The sequence below is a fragment of the Athene cunicularia genome (genome assembly GCF_003259725.1).
Source record: "Athene cunicularia isolate RWA chromosome 12 unlocalized genomic scaffold, athCun1 chr12_part1, whole genome shotgun sequence".
Lineage (NCBI taxonomy): Eukaryota > Metazoa > Chordata > Aves > Strigiformes > Strigidae > Athene > Athene cunicularia.
Genome location: NW_020799116.1, coordinates 13143320 through 13163618, shown reverse-complemented (window position 1 = coordinate 13163618; position 20299 = coordinate 13143320). Strand labels below are relative to the sequence as shown.

The following is a 20299-nucleotide window of genomic DNA, read 5'->3' as shown; positions in this document are numbered from 1 at the left end:
GACCCTCCTCTGCCTGACAAACCAGGTATGGGCAGCACTGGCAGCAATCCGGAGGATGGACTGATGCTTAAGCTCTTCGGAGTGGCTGCCCCAGTCAGCCCTGCTGTGCCTGTCATCAGCTCAGGCTGTGGATGGGCTATAGGGTGCCCTGGTAAGGGCTATAGGTTGCCAGTTGGCTTGTAAGTGCTATAGGGTGCCAGTTTGCCGATGCTGCTGCCTGTCGTGGTGTACTGGAAGGTGATGTTGTGAAATTCTGGTTTGGCAACAGGAGCGGGTATCAGAGTATCCTTTTTTCTGTGGTGGAGTTGCCCAAGTGCTGGGTATCAGGGCTTGCCAGGAAGGGGGGACCTGTCACGGGGCTGCAGCAGCTTGACATGGTGGAGGGAGGCTGGGGGCCGGGCTGGTGTCCAGCCAGGATGGGACAGAGGGTGCAACGCTGGGAACTGGTACAAGTCCGACAACATGATCCACAGCAGAGTGAAACACAAAGAGTTTGCTGGGTGGCTGCTGCAGACATTGTGGAAATGAAACGTTCCTTCTGAAAGCAAGAGGTTTTGGAGCTGGTGTTTTCTGCCAGCACAGGGATGTGCTGGTGGCACTGGGCTCTGCCCTGTCATGCTGGAACAAAGGATGCTCTGGTGCAGAGCGAGCTGGGAGGCAATGCAGGACACGAGATATAGCAGTGACTTTACTCCAGATGATTAGAAGGAGAGGGCTGATTCACAGCACATTGTTTTCTGAGTGAGTTTGAAATCAGTGAGGAGATTGCTCACCACCAAAGTAACTTAGTTTGGTAACTGATTTTGATAAAAGAGCACTGAGCTGGACAAATCTGCCTGAACAAATTCCCCTGGAAGATAATTTTCAGATCCATTTCTTTATTCTCATCTATCCAATATTTCAAAGCAGTGGATGGGATGAAAAAGCTGAGAAGGCATGCAGCCTGGGACTTGCCTTTATTCTCTGCTGTGGCTGTGTGCTGCTTTCCAGCTGCCCGCCTTCCCCTTCCTTTGATCCTGCCTGCCAGCCTGAAATGCTGCAGCCCCTACATGGTCTCTGCTGTGGGCGGCCGTGCTGGCTGGGGCTGCTGCTGGACTAAGGAGTTTGGGCAAATGGGTGGTTTCTGAGCCTCTGCACCCCCGTGTGGTGGGAAGCGTGGGGTAGCCCAGGCCATGTCTGATCAGTGGAGAGTATCCTGCTGGGTGGCACATCCCCTCAAATGGGCTCTTTTGTCACTGCAGAACCACTGGAGAAGAAAGATCTCATCACCCAGAGTGTTAAATGCTGTGCTGGACACCACACATACTGCTCGTGGTGCTCCTGGGGGCCTCTTCCTTGCAAACCACTGGCGATTTGTAACAGTGCTTTGGGGGTGTTTCCAGCCGTCACTGCTGCTGAACCCCCTCTTTCACACAGGCACCATGGTGGATCCCAGTGTCCCCCCCAGCATGGAGCCCTTCCCACTGTCTGAGGAGCTGGTGGACGCTGGCCCTGGTGCAAACGGCAGTGGTGCAGGTACCTGCCTTGGGTGCAGCATCGCAGGGGGATCACACAGGTTGTGGGGGCTGAGGGCCATGGGGAGTGAGAGCGAGGCAGGGGGGAAGGTGGAGTGGGAGTAGAGGAGCAAGTCACCCTCTCTGCAAGAGGGAACTTGGCTCATGACATTAAACAGCAGTGTTGCAAGCCAGCAGCAATCTTGCCTTCCTGTTTCCTTCCAGGCAGTGAACAATTTCCCACCCTGTCCCCTCCAAAAACTGTGTCATTTCATGCGGAAGAGAGGTAAACCACCTTTTTCATCTGTTGTTGAAACATGTTCAAAGATTTGACAGGTCATTTTCTGCCCCCAGTGGAAAGGGAGATGTTGGCCGTAGAGCCATGGCGGTCCCAGCGCCAGCACCAGGCGCTGTGGGAGGAGGTGGGCACCTTCCTCCGGCGATGCCTACTGTCTCATTAAAACTGATCGGTGAGATTAGCCCTGCTTGTGCGAAGGGCTGTAATGGGTGATGACAAGCAAATGCACGCTCAGGCGCACTGAATGTTGGTTGCTTAGTGACAGACCTTTATACCAGCTCTTTGCTGAGACTGGGGGCTCTGCTCTTAGGGAAAATCATAATGATTTAGCCTATTAAAGAAACCCCCACCTTCATGTGCACAACTTTAAATGAAGCATGGAAATTGCTAATGAATCTTGACTGGTCTTTTAATATTTTTTTCCCACGTGATTAAAAAACTTTCAGGAGATCACATCAGCTATGCGTTTTCAAACTACCTGATTTAATTTTTATTTTTTTTTTCCACCAGCATCTTATATATATCTGAGGATGAAGCCAAAGATGCCTTCATACAGTTTGCAACCAACAAATGCTGCTATAGGACTGCCCCAGCAAAACACATGGTGGTCCGGAGCCTGGCTGTGATGAACATATATCGAGTAAGGAGGTGATGTTGTATGCACAGCTGTGTGATAGGTTTATACCTTGACCCACTGCACTAAGAAAGTACTTCAGATATGTTTTTGAGGTGTGCGACATAAAATGAAAAATTCTTGAGCTTTCAGCTTGTGTTATGTTGCCACAGTTAAAAAAATGTAATAATTTCACCCTGCTTTCTTCAGTAAGTGTGAGGACTCTGCAGCGGTCTGCAGGCTGTGGTTAGCAGCCCTGCACGCCGGCATCTGTCCTGGGACTGAACACATGTGCCAGGAGCCAGCGGGGCTGGGGACATGGGGCGCTCGTTGCCACCCCTCTGTGCTGGCCTGCGCCGAGGCAGCCTCTCGTCAAAGCAAGAGCCAGTTCTGATTTTTGTTCTTTCCCAGCTGCCAGGACATTGGTGGTTGCGACACAGGAACTGGTTCCAGTCCTGCTGGTGTTAGTGGGGAGTAGGGCTCAGCCCACAGCTCTGTCCCCTTCCAGCAGGGTCCCTGTCACCCTTAATTCTCATTTGGTTTTGCCAGTACCAGCTGCAAACGTTCACCGAGAGCAGGAGCACTCTTCCAGCCAGCGAGCCCTACAGGGGTAAGCCGATCGGTGTCCTTGGGCAGCTTACTGTCCCGGGGCCATGCAGGACAGGGGAAAACTTGCCCCTCTCTCCCAACTCTGGGCCACTAAGCAGGGCTTTATCCAAAGAAAAAGTCAAAGATGTCATGTGCAGGGATTGCAGGACCCAGCGAGCTCTCCCATCCCTGCACCCAGCCTGGGCTGTGAGGGGTGACAGGTGCTTCCTCCCGCCAGCTCTGCTGTACTTGCTAGTCCCTGGCATGTGTCCAGTCTCTGCAACTGGTGGTGTTTGGGGGACCAGACTCATCTTCTTAGGAAAGAGCTACAGCCAAAATAGAGATGAGGGGAGCACCGGGGAGCTGGCACAGTTTGGGCTGTCCTTTTGTGGGTGGTGGAGGTGGCAGTGGCTGTCCCCATTGCCGGTAAGGTGGCTCTGGGTGCCAAGGGGCATCCAGGCAGGTTCCCCATGTCCCTAGCACCCTGTTTCTTGCCTCGTTCTCACACCCCAGGTGGGTTTGTGGACTCTCCGGAGATAGCGGTGCCCCCGGGGCCCTGGGATGTGGCCGTGGACCCCCCTCCTCTGTTTGTTGACTGCGAGATGCATCTGCCAGTGCCTCACACCTACAGGGTCCAGGTGAGCTGCCCAAGGTTGCTCTTCTATGGCATCTGGCATGGCACAGGGTGTTCATTCATTTTAAATCCACTGGACTATTCTATTCAGTTCTGTATTTTTGGATAAGTATCTGCTACATGTACCTATTTAGACAGAGTTATTTTTACTCATTAGTACAACCATTTTTTTTGTGTACTGTTCTATTTATTTCTTCTTCCCTTCATGATTTAATGATAAGAAAAGATAACTCTGGTCCTGGCAGGAAGCATTGTTTTTCTGCTTGAACTAATGATAGCTTCAGATAAAGGATTAGCACTTGATTTTGGCAAAGCCCTGTTTTTACTGCTTGAAATAATCTGGAGTGTGCGTTTTGAGTGGGCAAGTTGCCATGAAAAATTATTTGTACCCACCCAAAAGAACAAAGCTCAACTATTTTTACTCCTGGGATAAAACAAATAAAAACAGGCAGAAAACCTATCCTAACTGGGGTTTGGGTGAGTGCAACTAGTCTGGAGACACCACCTGGCCAGCTCCTGTTCCCATTCTGTGCTGGGGCCAGAGCATCCTTGGGCAGGTGGTCCAGACTGGAGGGAAGAGACTCTCAGTTGGGCCCAATCCTGCTCCCTTCAGTACCTGTGCTGGGTCTGAGCAGGCATGGGGGCTACACCACAGCCCTTAGCCCTCTCTACCTCCTGCTTTTCTAGACCCAAGATGATCTGCAGAGTGAGGTTAAGGCGAGACGGGTTTAATCAAGGCATTTGGCAGTGAGCAGTGGCGAGGCCCCGTGCCCTGTGGTGACTGCCCTGCTCCCTCTCCTTGGCTTCCAGGGCTGCCCCAGCTGCTCCGGAGCTGGTTGGACCTCATGCGGCACGTGCAGAGGACGTGGCACGGTACGCTGGACTGGGATCCTCGTGAGACTGCTCTGGATATCGTCTCCACTGTGGGAGAGAACAAAACATGTGTATTTTAAAAATACTGTCAAAAATTGAGTGCTGCCAGCTAACCTCCTTTGTCATCCCCTTTCTTTTCCTGAGCTGTGGGATGAGCACAGAAATTTGTTGTGTGAAAACAAGGCAGGATCTCTTCTGCAGGTCTCTTGGATGCTGCTTTTGCAATCGTTCTCCCAGGCAGAGGGGATATAGAACATTTGGAGTTTATTATGTGATGATGAAACAAGTTTCCTCTGCTTTCCAAGAGGAGAAAGCTACCGTACATCTCTGATGGGTTTTGCAGAACAAAGAGGAAAGTGTGAGGGAAGAGGCATAAATCATTGTACAGCAGTTTAAGAACTGAAGATTATGGGGCTGATTCAAAACCTATAAATCTCTGGAAAATTTTATTTGTTGGAGTTAAATCTGGCCACATTTTCTTTGAGAAAAACAAGACCTAAATTATACTGAATTGGGTCACAACTACTAACACCCTAAACTGAAAACCTGGCCATGTAGTAAAACCATTCCACAGGGTATCCTAGGGAAACACAGAGCATCTGGAAACATGAAATAATGGCACCTCAATAAAGTTAGAAATGCAGTTAGGCTTTCCCTAATGAGGGAACTAAGGAGTTTTGGACAGAGCCTGGTTGCCGTGCCAGTGTCCCTTTGTACAGGTTGCACCAAGATGGAAAGATAAAGCAACAATGTCAATAGTGAGGTTTTAGTGCTGATGGCTGGAGTAGAGTGTGTCAGGACGTGCCTGAAGGTCCATCATGTGAGAGTGGTGCTGAGGTGTTGATAAGGACTAACACGAAACAGTTTCCCACCGAAAGTGCTTTTCTTATATCTGTAAATATTATTTTAGTTAACTGCCCATCTGTGGTCAGCTCAGTTTTTAGTTTTTTAGTGTAAATATGCATCCAAGGTTATTTTGTGCTGGGTTTGGATGAGAACCTGTTTTTCAGCTGTTTGGAGGGTAGGTGTTGGTGCAAATGAGGAGGACAGTCTGACAAAAAGAATGTCTGGGGCAAGTGGGCCGCGGAGATAGGTGGTCACAGAACCTCATCCCAGCTGGGAGCAGGTTCTGCCAGGCCTCTTCTTGGGAGAGCTGCCTGTATAATCAATCCATGGGGTCAGTAACTTGAAATGCTCATTGGGCTAGCTGCTTTTAAACAAAGAGTGCCCGAAGAGCTGGTGGGATGCAATGGGTGACTGATCACCCTTGTGACAGGACGGGCTTGGTCGTGTTCCTCCAGGAGGGCTGCCTGAGCTTGCCCAAATACAGCCTCTAGGCAGCATGGGCAGGTGAGATCTCATTCTCTGGGTCAAATTATAATGAGGAATTGCCCTTGCTTGTGCTGAGGGATAGCAGGGTGCTTAGTTCCAGAAGCTCTGCAGAGCACAAGAAACTCTTGCCCCCCATTGCAATCCCTGCCCGACCCCAGCATCTGAGAGCAGAAGAGGCAGCCAGGCAGGCAGAGATGGGCTGAGCTGTGCTGGTGACCATGGCACTGGCGAATGGGGATGGCAGGGAGCACCCAGCACGAGGGAGCTGGGTACCAGGTCATAAACGGCCTCTTTCCTCTAATGGAGTTACAGATGTCCTGCAGAACAGCGTCAGTGGCACAGGGAGCTGTGCTGCCAAGGGCAAGCTGCACGCTGCTCCCTGCTCTCAGCAACTAAGTGCTTGGCCGGATATAGGAGGCTTATTGTGAAGGGGAAACTGAGGCATGAAATTGCTGCAGGGGTAGAGGGCTGACATGGGAAGTTCCCAAACCATGGAATGTAAGTCCTGAAACAGGTACATGTATGTGTGCTCCCTGCATGGGGATGAGTAACAGCCCCTGCTCAGTTCTGCTCATCTGTGTGGGACTGCCCTCTGGGCTTCACTGAAATAGTGGTTCAGCAATTATAAATCAGAGAATTATTCTTTTATTAATAGTTTTTATTCTTTTCTTTCTGCATATAGCGTGCCTGTATTTTCTGTGGAGGAAGTGGTAGATGCGCTAACGGTGATGACATTTATAGTCATTGCCTACATTGTAATGGTTCAGGACGGATAAGGTGAGAAAAACTGGAATACCATCCAAGTGGCAGCTTGGTTACTAGGAGCTTGTTTTCTCTCTGACAGTGGAGGTGAACAAATAGATGCTATCTGCAAACCCAGCTAAATGAAGAATACACACCAGTGTACGAAAAATTCAGAGACAGGGAAGGTGCAAAGTTGGTAGAATTAGACAGAAAGAAAAATTAATACTCAGGCCCTGAGTGGTTGTGTTTAGTAAAAATAACCCAGGATACTAAACAAGGTGACCAGCACTATTCTCAGAAGGCATGTCCTCATGTGCTGGTGTGTGTTGGGGTGCTGCTTGGCCATTCTCCACCGCTTGAGCCTTGCAGCTGCTTTTCGTCCCTCAGTGCAGGCTGTGTGGGTTCCCACACAGGGCGTGAGTGAGGAGAGGGGGGGCTGCCCTGTCCCTGTGGGAGCTGGGGATGCCTAGCTGGGCAGCAGCCAGCAGTTCCCACCTCCCCTCTGCCTGGGGAGATGTGTCTTGTGCCTGACACCAGGTTTCACAGAGGGGGAGAGCTTAAACACCAAAGAGCAATTTCCATGTGCAGCTGAATTCTGGCTAAAGGGGTGGAGGGAGCATGAGGGATCCATCCTTGGCATGCCCCGCTGCAGCCCCCAAGCAGGGAGGGCAGCTCAGAGCTCACCCTGCTCTTTCTCCCAGGAAGAATAATGTTGCTGAATACGTCGTTGACAAGAACCAGGGGATTCCTCTGTCCTGCTTCCAGGAGGTGACAGGGAAGGAGCTCTTCACCGAGGAACATGACTTGGTAATCTGCCCATTAACTTCGCAGTTCTGTTACTTGTCTGGAAGCTACAGAACACACCGACATAGTCGTGAACTTTCATCTAACCATAAAGTAATTTTCAGATGCAGAAATTGAGTAGGTATAAAAGGCATAATTTATACAGGAGAGTTTCACTATTTGTTAGTAGGAAAACGTGACAGCAGTTTTGCAGTGGCTGTATAACATGGAGTCTTTCATAAATTTCTCTGGATCCTTGTGGGTGCTTGGAGCCTGCCTAGATGTTAGAAATACCTACAAGTACACAGGATGGTCATTAAGAGGGACAAACCTGACCTGCAAACCGGAATTATGGATCTCCACATGTAGAGATTCAGAAAGATGTGGTTCTGCAGGTTGGGCCAGAGGAGACGGTTGATGAGCCATTGGTGATGGTGGAATCAGGGAAGGGTTGGGACCCTCCTTGGGTGCAGCTCTCTGGCTTTGTCCCCTGGGGCCAAGGGATGCTAGTGCTCTGAGATGCTGCTTGCACAGTCCTGCAGATGAGCTGCATTTAAATGAGTGAAATGATTGTCTCTGGGGCAAGGCCTGTACTTAAAGTATATGCCAAGGAGCACATAGATGGTCAATGTTTGTCTTTTATGATGAACAGAAGTTAAGGCATGTGTGTTGCATCTCTGTGAGGATTTTTGCCTTAATTTGTTCAGAAAGTCTCTCTTGGGTGCTGAAGTGCATCCTCTCTGTCTCTCACCTGTCAGGTGTCTCCTGTGAGCTTCCCCCAGCCCATCGCACGGGGTGCTGAGTCCTGCCTTGCCCTGCATCAAATGCAGGTGTCGGAAGAGACACGGATACTGAGACAGGTAAGGATGCACCTGGGGACTGAGCCCCCGGTGGAGGGGGCTGCAAGGGGGATCAAATACTGGGTGGGGGGATCTTCTCCCCAAATCTGTGTGTAAAACAGATGTGTCCAACTATCACACAACACAGCAGGTGAGCATTGGTCATGGGCCAGTTCCCTCTAATCCAGAAGGATTTTGCCTGGGGTTAAAACCTTCCCAGCTCAAAATGTGAGCCTGCACCAATACCTCTGGCCTTGGAAAATCAGCTGACATTTGGTTTTGCTCACCCTCTTGCAGGTGCTTTTCCCATCCTTCCCCAAACCCCTGGGAGATCCCAATCCATCCAGTATCACCATTAAATAAAATAGACCTTAAAATGCATCTCATATACCAATGTCCCTTGGATTACAGTCAGAGGTAGTTTAAAAAATACTCTTTTTTTTTTTTTCCTTCTTGCAGAAACATGGTATTGAGTTAATTCCCCTCACTAAGATTGAATATGAATGGAAAGGGAAGGTATATTTCTACTTTGTTTTCGGTAATGAAAAGCAAGTCTATGCAGAGGATTACCCGGGGAAATGTTGCTGTGCCATCCTGTGAGGGTGGACTGGTCCTGCCGAGAGCTGAAGCCAGGTAAATCTTTCTGCTGAATGATGAATTCCCAGAGTGGTGAGGGAAGGAAGGGCTGGAGGAAGGGAACTTGAGTCACCTCTGAAGAGCAATTTCAAACTAAAAGATGAGAGCAGGGGTCAGATTTTTCATTCTAAATATTTCCTTTTTTCCAATTAAAAAAGCACCTAGATTTAAAACACAAAGGGAAATGCTTTATGAAGGGATAAAACTCTTTAGAAAATGCAGTGTTTGCCTTGAGCTTGAGCAAAATTGGGAGGGAGTGTGACTATGAACTAGTTTTTGGTTGGAAATATTTGCTTCTGATGAAACGTAAACTGATTTTTCTATCAGTTATTTAATAGTTGTTTCTATTAGTTGTTTAATAGAAGTGAAGGAATTACAAGAAACTAATTTCTATGCAGACCTTCAACTTTATTGTTGAGCAGTGTAGTAGATCAATAATTATTAATTCCCTTTAGATTAACCAGATATTCTTTTCCCAATTTTCTTGTAGCACATACAGTAACTGTCACCTACCAGTACAGCATAAAGGCTCTGTTTTTATTAGTGCAACAGCAAATTGTGGAGCATTTCTTTAGGTCTTTCTTCTCTCCTTGTGTTAATTCTGTGGAGAAGAAAGAAATTGTTTAGTGCAAAGCTGCTTGGAGTTAACACTAGAGGATGGATAAAAGTGTAAAGTCTTCTATTTCTCCCTTATGGTTTTGCATTGAAATATCATATTTAGTTCACTAGATATTTCCGAAAATCCCATGAGGGAAACATATGCTGAACTGATGGGACTATTGGCTTCATTCTATATTTTTGTGGGATATGAGGAAGCAGAAGTTTGTGCCCTATAATTTCCAAGTACATTCACTTGCAGATGTTTACGGGGACCTGCCTGCTTCATCTTGTGAGAAACCACCCCAAAAGCAAGTGGGGGATGAAGCAGGGTTGGGGGAGCTGAGCATCCTGAGGACAGCACAAGATGATGTACATCTTGCACAGCAAGAGCAGGGTCTTTCATCCCTTTGGGGCTGATGCAGTAAAATGCCCAGATCTGTTCCGATGAAAAAGAAGGATTTCTGAAACCATAGTGTTGTGTTTTTTCTCTTTGTAGGACCTGGGTACAAACTGCCAGACAGACCTCCTGCTGTTGCCAGGTGCTGAGACTGCTTGAGAAGAACCTCTCTGGGCTTCCCTTGGGGGTGAATACCCCTTTCCACCCACCCATGAGTTTTTTATTGGGCTTTCTGCTTAAAATGGGCTTAATTCAGTTTGTGGCTCAGGAAGCATCAGTTCTGCTGTTATCCTCTGAGACACAAACCCAAGCCACGCTGCAGTGCTGCGGGGTGATGGGTGGCCATAGTCCACTCAGCCCAGCCCTGGGCTGCTCAGGTCAAGGGCAGCCCTTTTGGAAACTAAATAAATGGCATTTCTGGCACACAAGGGCTGAGGAGGCTCCGTGTGCTTGTCCCCACTGAGGGTCTGTACGTTTGGTGTCCTGAGCACAGAACAGCAGCTCTCACAGCTCCACATCCCCCTTCTCAAGTGGAGAAGATATTGTCAGCATCCCTGTCCCAGCTCTGGTGCCATCCCTTTTCTTCCCACATCACTCACATTTTCCATTAGGCAAAAGCACAACTCCACTCTTTTTTCAGGGAAGGTTTGAGATTTCATTAGTAGTTAGGGACAGATTTCTGAAAGACCAAGCAGGACACTAGCTATTTCTGCTGCTGAATTTTCTTGACCAAAGTCCTGTGTGCTGGCGGCAGTGCTAACACGTGTCTGTTGGTTTGCTTGTAGCCTTAGTCCAGAACTACCGCTTGCTTCCTAGGCCACTGACTCTCTCCAAGCTTTAACAACTCATCTAAAATTTACTGTGACTTTCTGTAAGAGATGCTTGCCTGCTTTTCAGAAATGGCACTGGCACATACACTCTGCCTCGGTTGTGAGTGCTGGGCAAGACAACAGCTTGCTCATAGATAACTACAGCCACATCACACTTCTAATTGCCTATGATAATCCCCACATCCCCTTGTTTAATGTTGTCAAGCATTATCCTACTCCACAGAATCAAGATTTTCCTTTGCTCTGTTTTTTGTTTTTTGTTTGGTTTGGTTTTTTGTTTTTTGGGGTTTTTTTTTAGCTTGTTTTTTTTCCAGTGAAAAGGGACAATTCTGTAACAATGTTATCATGATCCAACAGACCCTTTGGTACAGCTTTGTTTTCCTTTGTGTCATGCTATTCACATGCATTTAAGGGTGTGAACACTCCTAAACAGTTATGTTTTTGAGCTCTTTTAAAAACTACACAGAATAATTCTACTGTTGACAGATTTCAGAGTCTCTGACACTATAATCAAAAACAGAAAAGCGCTTCCCAAAGTGTCTCTCCAGCAAAGCATGAACACCACAGTAAGCACCTAGCACATTCCTAAATAATGCTTTATAGCTAGGCAGTCAGCACGGAATCGTAAAGATGCTTGTCAAATGTCCTGGTGTTTGACAACATCAGGATGGCATCGTGTATGGCTGTAGCTGTCAGGCAGACAGTGTGTAATGGTATGCGCTATATGCTGGGGCTGTGTGTACGTTCCTGCCGGGATGTCAAGCTCTTGGGAGACAGTGGAGCTCAGTGGTGCTGGATGGCTCAGGGAACGTCTGTACCAGAGAAGCTCTGCACGCTGCCTTGCTAAAGGGAATTAATTTTCCTTCCTGTCCCGGTGTTCATCTTGTGCCCCCTGTGAGAGCCATGCAGAGAAGCTCTGCCGGGGCACAATGGGGTGAGTACCCAGTACAGTACCCTGGGAACTGGCACACCGGCACCCTGACTCACCCACCCACAGCCCTCTTAAGCTGAGTGATAAATTTCTGTTCTCTGGCGTCATTCACACTGCTGAACATAACTGTGTTGGAGGCTGATCTTGCATAAACTGTCTGAACATAATTAAAAGCAGCTTGCATTTGTGGTGTTGACAGTCCTAGCTACATTAATTATATCCCCAAACGAAGCTGCCAGTCTCCTCTGTCCAAATTTGCAGCATGCCACCATGAATGGAAAAGCAAATCTTGCCCGCCTGTTGTTACAAAAGGCTTCAACGCTCAGGGCTTGAGGGTCATGTCACAGCCCAGCTACCCTTCGGAAGACTGCGGTGGTGAGCTCCCCTGGCAGCCCTGGTGCTGTGGAGGAGGAGGATTTGTGTGGCTCTCCAGAGCTACTCTGAAGGGCAGGTCTTCCCTGCCTGCCCCTTATCACTTTTCTTTGTATTTTTAAGAAACTGGCTCCAGCTCTGGGCTGCAGCAGCACCCTGCTAACGTGATTAACACTGCCTGCTATACCGCACAGACACAGCGACAAAGAGCAGAGCCCCTCTGGACACATGTGGCTAATGGGCTTTATTAACATGAAATCCAATTAGGCAGTTACTGAGAAAGGTTTGGGCTTGGATGGGAAAAGGATAATCTGGCGTTAATAACCACGGTAAGGCCCTGCCCCTTCTCTGCCCCTGCCAGCTCAGGGGCTGTCAGGGCTGGAGCGGGCTCACTGTAAGACTTTGCTGATGGCCTCTGTGGGCTCACCTGGCAAGCTCTGAAGCCCCAGTAGATACAACAAGGCTCAAACCTTGCAAGTAGCATGGTGTAGTTGGAGCCTTGAACGTTTTTAGGATGCTTAAACTATTGATTTAAGCTTTAAAGAAAACTAAAAAGAGAAAGGTTATTATCAATAGCTGCACAATTTAATTTGAAAGGATCCAAAGGGATGGCAGCTCCTCCAGCTGCCGCTGTGATGGATCAACAGCTGCATCTACATTTGTAGCTAAATACTGGACTCAAAGAACACCCCTCTCCAGATGACTGGACCCCAATGTGCCGCTACCAACACAGTCACATTCCTGCAGCATTAACTGAATTATTCAGGCAACAACAGGGGTGGACAAATCTCTGCAGAGAAGCAAACCCTTCTCCTGCTGTTAGAGCCCATGCACAGAAATACTTCAGAGTGAAAGCTCAGGCTTTTGCAGACCATGATGTTGGGTCAGAAGTTGGTCCTTTTGACAAAAAAATGAGGAAAAGACTTATGCTTTCACAAATATTTGTGTGGCAGCCCAGTGTATTGGTGTGCAAATCTTCTCTTCTGATTATTCAGGTGGATAGCAGCCTTTTGACTACAAGAAAGACTACGAGAGGCTCCTAAGTTCTGTTGAGTAGGGAAGCTCTTAAAAACAGGGTCTGTTCATAATTTATGATCATAAATCATAACTGGCCAAAGCCTCTTGTTACCTGGTTTCGGAGACCATAGTCACCAGCTTATAAGCTTAATAGCATCACGCTGCTCCCTCCCTGTTCTCAAGGGCTGACAATAGGCTTAGGAAGACCAAGTGGAGAAAGCACAGCCATGAGATACCCGAGAGGAAGGTAGGAAAGCTGAGGATAACTCAGTGACCTTGTAGTCATTAGCTCATTGCATAGCTATCGTGTTCCACAGGGACTTGGCTTTGGTAATGTACAGGGCTCGCACACAATCTGACAAGAAAAAGGCACTGGATGAAGCATTGATGATGTTTTCTCTAACATCTGCACTGAAGTTAGCAGGTATTTGGTATTGATACTAGATTCTAGAAAAAAGCTAACACCAAGAACCTGGAATACATGGAATATTCCTGTGATGCCCCAGAGGCACCTGCTGGCATGCAGGCATGCAGGCAGCTCCCTCTCTGCAGAAGGAAGGGTGCTTTGAGTTGAGCCTGTAGTGAATACATCTTGTGCCTCATACAACTGGGTTTCAACCATATCATGAAGAGGTCTGAAAGATCTTCTAGTCTCTTTATGCCTCTCTGCCTGTAATTTGGTCCCATGTGCAGTCTCTGATTTCTGAACATCTTCCTCTCCTGTGGGGCTTCCCTTTGGGAAGCCAGCATGGTGTGCATGGGCTGTCTGGCACTTCCTTCCTGGCAAACTTCTGCTTCATCCAGCTTTGACATCAATTCATTAATTTCCAACATTTGCATTGTTTGGCAGAGGGGAGTGGCTCATGGGGGCTGGGTTTCGTTGCTGTGAGCACAGAATTTGCAGAAAACAATGTATTCTAAAGGAGATTGCTGGGACAGGATCATCTCTGCTGCTAGCCTTTGGAAATGGAACAAGAAATGAAAGTAGACAGTAAGTAAAACTAAAAAAAAAAAACATTGCATGCCATGCTGACAGGTTTCTCTTCTATTTTTATGCAGTTGTACTTCTTGATTAAGATATTCATAAACTGTTTTTTCAAGTAATATGTTAAAAATAACTGTTTCCAGAACTGAAATCTCTTCCACCAAATGTGTGCTCTTGTCCAGTCAGTGTTTGTGGAAGGAGAGGAAAGGGTTGGCACATTGGCTGTGCCGCGTGTGTGAACTAAAGGAGTTGTTACACCTTTAGGCACAATGCAAAGCCTACTGATTCCAGTGGCACAGGGACTTAATCCTTAGAGGTGTGAATTTATCCTCTGAGTCTCTGCTTCTGGGACACTGCTTACTTTTGTCTTTAAGGTGGGATTCTTGGAGTACACTATAAACTGCCTGACATGGGTTAGAGATTAAACTGGAGTTTGTTATCTTTTAACAAAATGATGCTTAATCAAAATATCTGTCATGATGGAGCTTTGATCTTATGCCCTTGACTATATCTTTTTCATTAGATGTTAATATGGTGCCTGAAGAAACTCTAATTATGTGGGCCCCCAGTGAAATATTGCTGTCACTGATGTTACTGAAAAGTAATTGAGTTCTGAGGTTCTTTAATTTACGGTTGAGTAAAGCTTTGATTAGCTTAGGAAGAAATAATGATGTTACAGGAAGTTTCTGTTTAATCAGATGGGAAAAAAGAAAGAGAAGTTTGTGGTGCAGGAGGTGCTGTGTGGAGGGCTGACACCCAGCCTGACCAGCCTGAGTATGAAGCAGTCAGGAAAGTGACTGATGGGGACAAGAACTGCAGGTTAACTGCCAGGGTTTGCCAGAGATTAAGAATCTCCCAAACTTTTGGCTATGGGTTCCAATCCTAAATGCACTGCAAATGGGGGTCTTCCTGCTGACATCCATGGGCTTGTGCTCAGGTGCTGGTTCCCAGCTGCAGTATTTCTGTCCCCACAGGCTGCCTGGAGGGGTGTGCAGGGAAAGCAGTGACTGGCCTTGGTTTACACCTGCCCAGTACTTGTACTTCTCTGCAGAGGGATTTCCCCAAATGATAAAATACAGTTACTGTTCTGGCAGGAGGAACCCCACCCCGGTTCCTGTATAGAGGTGCATTCGTGCCAATATCCCCTCCTTTGGCTGCCCTCTGCCATGCTCCACATGCTGAACCTTGACAGAATCACAGAATCATCAAGGTTGGAACAGACCTTGAAGATCATCCAGTCCAACCCTTAACCTCACGCTGACAGTTCCCAACTACACCAGATCCCTCAGCGCTATGTCAACGTGACTCTTAAACCCCTCCAGGGATGGGGACTCCACCCCTGCCCTGGGCAGCCCATTCCAATGCCCAACAACCCCTTCTGGAAAGAAATGCTTCCTGATATCCAGTCTAAACCTTCCCTGGGGCAACTTGAGGCCATCACCTCTTGTCCTGTTGCTTATTACTTGGTTGAAGAGGCTCATCCCCAGTTCTCTGCACCTTCCTTTCAGGTAGCTGTAGAGGGCGATGAGGTCTCCCCTCAGCCTCCTCTTCTCCAGACTAAACCCCCCCAGTTCCCTCAGCCCCTCCCCGTACGACCTGTGCTCCAGACCCTGCACCAGCTCCGTTGCCCTTCTCTGGACACACTCGAGTCATTCAATGTCCTTTTTGTAGTGAGGGGCCCAAAACTGAACACAGGAATTGAGATGCAGCCTCATCAGTGCCGAGTACAGGGGTCAGATCCCTTCCCTGTCCCTGCTGGCCACGCTAGTGCTGATAGTCACAAGTGAGTGCTTAGCAGACAGCACCCTTGGGTGAGACACAAGGGATCTTCCAGTTGAGATATAGGGTCTGAGAGCATCATGTCCGACTGTTTTAAGCATATTCATGATGCCTAAATTTAGACACCTGAGGAACATAAATGTTCAGTGCAGATGTACCCTGTGGATCTTGGGCACCTCAAGAGTGCGAACAGAGGTTTCCACCCAGGTAGGTTTTTACTTGGCTTGTGGCCTCTCACCCTCATTGTGCTTGATCTCTCAGAGAAGCAGAGAGAGGTGGCAATGTCCTGGGGTCATTAGAGGACAGGGATCCTTCTGTGGAAGATACTTAAACTGTTGGTGTCCTTGGGCAGGAAGGGCAGAACATGGCAGTGCACAGAATTGCCCAGAAAGTTTTGGCCATATTTTGACAACTATCCAGCATGGCCCTATTTGCTTATGAAAAGGCCAAACCTCTGATAACCTGATTTTCAGCCAAAGGTGGAATCACATTTCGATGCCAGCCAGAGCCATGCAGGCAGTGTGCTCGGTACCCAGGACCTTGCTGCACGCTTTGGGGGATGTGGTGGTGTGCGTTGTGCACAGGTCTGACAAACTGAGCTTCGAGCCTGAGGCTGGAGCTCACTTCTCTGCCTTGGAGTTTTGTTGGCTATTTTGGTGTGTCTAGAGCTGGATCCCTGAAATATGGGATGAGTAACATCCTAAGCTCTGAATTTCCTGGCTTTGTCAAAGCCTATCTCAGACTTATAATTGTTTTAAAATGGGGCTATGTGTTCATGTTTATAGACTATTGTGATTTCCAACATCACCATAGCAACAACCATGCAGCTGATTTATTTACTCCCAGTTCACGATATTTTTAACCTGGTCATTTAAACCATTTCCATTGGACTGGAATTTGGTACTTATACTCTTATCTCCATCTTTTGTTTTAAATGAGTTTTTGTTTAACATTTACACATTAAGAATAGGCATTAGGTTCTCTTGGTAATGTGTACAGAAATCCATTATATTTTGGAATGAAAATCAAGGATTTCTTGTGATATAATAGTTGACATAAGGAGTTCGTGCTCCTGGAATATTTCTCTGGAGCACACTGAGGGAAGGCACTCGTCCTCCCTCTGCCCTTCTTCCCTGATGCATGCCGAGCACAGCGCTCACCTGAGGCTGCGAGGGCCTTGGTGAACTGCAGACAGGGAGCCCTTGTTGAAGGTATGCAAAGTCCTTGCAGTCCTTAATGGTTTGTAAATGCTGCATTTTCTGAATGAGGAATTTCACATTTACAGTCATAGGTGTGTGTCCTTTTCCTTATGAGTACACAACTGCAGACAGACATCAAACCCAACAACCAGCAGTGCCACACCAACACAGAGGGAAGGAAAAGCACCTCTTGGGTGTGGTTTCCCACCCTGGGGCATGGAAGAGGAAGCTGGAGCTTTATCATGACTGAAGCCCCAGTAGACTTGCATGGTCTGCCAACTAACTGGCCAGTGAATCCAAAACTGTTTGAGATACTTCACTCAGCACTTGAGGAAGATGTTTCTGTTTGGTTTAGACATGACTGAGATAATCACGTTGAAGGCATCTTACTGATTTATTTTTCCCAATGAAGTTCTCTGTAGTGCTCACCATTACTTGGAAACCTGTGCTCCTTCAGCTCAAGGGCAGCCTTGTCTTCTCCTGCACAAGGGATGTGACATTTCAAACGGAGCGTGTAGTTTCTTATTTTCATAGGAAGAAATAGCAGAGAGTTTAATTTAGCTTCCTGGAAGAAAGGAGCATGCTCTCAGAAGAAAAGGCTAGTAAATCAAATTGATGGATGACCACCCTCAGCCTCCCTCTGTGCCGGTCAGACTGTGTGCTGTTGCCAAGCTGGCATTTCCTGGCTCCTCCGCACGCTCTTTTCTTGCACAGACTGAATTTTCGTAATCAGTTGTTGCGATATGAAAGGTCACTGGATAAAAGACTCAATAAAAAGCATTGTTTCTGTGTTAGGCACCAGTTGCTACCAGTGGTTATTTTTAGAGTGGTGCCTAAGGAAAAAATAAAGCCAGTGTCCCACAAGGTGAATTAAAATAAATTGGAAACTTTTAGAAAAAGGCAGTTGCATAAAGAGCAGAGTCATTGCTGGTCAAACTCAGGACAGATGTTTGAAAGGCAGCGAGAGGTGCTGACCTTCACCTCTATGTTCGTGTCCCATCAGAGATGTAAATGTGTGTGCAGCTGTGAGCTCTTCAGACAAGGTTTCTGGGTCTTTGGAAAGCCCCTGGGGCCTTTCTTCCATCTGTGTGCTTAACCCAGCCTGGCCTGGGTGTCCATCCTGGCCAGTGACCACGCTCCCCGCTGCCACGGGGTGATGGGCCAGTTTCCCCAGTAGCAGGGCTCCTGACCTCCCAGGGCTTGTAACGCCCAGGTCCCCACTCTGCCGGGCCACGGAGGGAGCTGAGGATCTGCAAGGCTTTGTCACCTACACAGGGTGTCAGTGTTGTTCCACCTCAGCACGGGAATGAGCTCGGGAAAGCAAGACAGTAGGAAAGGACAGCAAATACTTGGACGGTGTGTTGGCCTGTGCCATCTGTTTGGTCTCTACATGCACTGTCCGATCTCGAGGCTTCCTCACTCGCTGGCATGTCCGTGCGCTATAGGTGACCTGGACTCGGACCCGAATTTGGGACATCCCCTGACACCCTCTGCACCCCCGGGGCGGCTGGATGACGGCGAGTGGATCATCCAGCACAGAGGTATGTGCATGGCACCGACCTCTTGTCTTTCGGACAGTTTGCTCTCCTGTAACTTTACTCTTCTGGTCGTAAGGAAACAACAGAAGCTACCTGACCTGAGGAGGTGCCAGCCAAGGTGGACAGTCCTGTCAGCCTTGTATGCTATGGCTACTGCAATGGGCATGTGCCTGGCCAGCTCTCAGGCTGCTCTTTACCTCCTGAGCTGCTGCTCCTGGCCTGCTTCTCTTGCAGACAGATATGTTTTGGAAAACAATTGGCTTTGACAACTGTCTGTGCTTCTCTCTACTTGGAAAGTCATCAAGACCTCTGCTGAGTGGGGAGCTGGGACCACAGCCCTGCCCTGAGCATAGCAGTGGGGTCAGCGCTGGGGGCACAGGCATGGGCACAGCTGCCTGACTCACCTGGGAGCCCTCCCAGTGCTTTGCTGGAATGCCACTGGGATGAGCTGGACTGGCAGCAACTTCTGTCTGGGGTGTGGGGGGTGTTTGGTGTGAAGCAAACTGCTCAATCCAAGAGCGGCATTAGCCACTACAGCTGAATCTTCCTGCAGTCATGAGCAAAATCTGTCTTGGGTTTAAATTGGGTGTGAAATCCTTACCTGCCCTTTCCCATAGGACCAAAGATCCTGTCACCACCTCTGGCCCCAGTGGGTGAGTCCGCGGAGCAGAGGAGCAGGTCCCCCGTCATGCGGCACAGGTAAGCAGCTTTGGGGGGGCAAAGTGATTTATGCATTTTTCAAAACACCATCTCTATCCATCCTGAGAGACTGGAAATTGCCCCAGGTGTGTCCATCATGCTGGTGGGACTCTGGGGGGTGCAGGGCCCCCAGGGCTGAGCTACCCCAGACAAGCACAGCTCTGTCAGATGAGACCTTCAGATTCTTTGGCACTAACCATGCCCCTGTCCTACAGGTAATAGAGCAAAATGGTTCACTGTAAGAGGAGCCGTGGCTTTGGAAAGGGAATTGAAGTCCTCTGCTGCAGCAGGGAGTTATGAGGCTCTGAAAGCTGTAAGGCAAGGGGATCGTCATGAAGGTCTGATTTCAGGATTATTTATGCAAGAGCCATCCATGGTTATTGCACATACAAAGTTAGGCAGGCATGACTATTATCCTCAGAAAGCAAGGAGCACCCAAACATTACTCAGGCATTTAGACAGAGCCTGGAACTAGCTCAGCTCAGATTGTGCAGTTGTTTTCCCTCTCTCTTGCAGGAAGAACAATGTCTTTGAATTTGTTTCTGAGCATCATCTGAACTTCCCAGGAGAATTGCTCAGCAAAGTCAGTGGAGCAAATATATTTAAAGATGAAAATGTGGTGGTGAGTGTGACTCTCGGGGCCAGAGGGAATCCCTCCCTGAGTGGCTGTAAAGAAGGGGGGATGTGAAATGCCTTCCAGCAGTGTGCCTCTGTTGTGGTGTCCAGTGGCTGATCTGGACATAGCAATAACCACTGCCCTCTCCTGCAGCAGAGCTGTGGTCCCCCATTTGCAGGGCACAGCTTTTCCCATTTCTACAGTCAGGAGAAATATAGGGAGTAATGGGATTATGAAATCCAGCAAAATTTGATCTTTTTCCATAAGCAAACCCTCAGAGGACATGACTTTGCCCCTCCCCACAGAGCCGGGAAGCTCTCGGCTGGGACAGAGATGCTTTGGGGGACCCACAGGTGACCTGTGCAGTCTGAGTGGCACCAACACCAACACAATGGGACTTCAGGCCGTTGTCCCTGCTGCAGAGCAGTCTGATCTTCCTCTGAGGAACCAAGAGTTGTTGGGTTTTCTGGCTGACAAAATGCAACCAACCTGTGCAGCGGCAG

At 48.3% G+C, this 20299-nt stretch overlaps 1 protein-coding gene and 1 long non-coding RNA gene across 2 annotated transcripts in view; both read left to right on the top strand.

Annotated features, from left to right (window-relative positions):
• Positions 1–8115: 8115 nt before the first annotated feature.
• On the top strand, positions 8116–10086 carry LOC113484676. Its single transcript, XR_003399259.1, has 3 exons — positions 8116–8218; positions 8657–8830; positions 9930–10086. It is a non-coding gene; the product is annotated as an uncharacterized LOC113484676 (long non-coding RNA).
• Positions 10087–13925: 3839 nt separating this feature from the next.
• Positions 13926–20299, top strand: part of SSUH2 (ssu-2 homolog (C. elegans)) — a 21507-nt gene continuing 15133 nt past the window's right edge. The window contains exons 1-3 of the mRNA XM_026857441.1: positions 13926–13971; positions 18389–18484; positions 19099–19180. Coding sequence (XP_026713242.1) covers positions 13947–13971; positions 18389–18484; positions 19099–19180 — 203 coding nt within the window. The 5' untranslated portion in view covers positions 13926–13946. The remainder of the gene's footprint in view (positions 13972–18388; positions 18485–19098; positions 19181–20299) is intronic.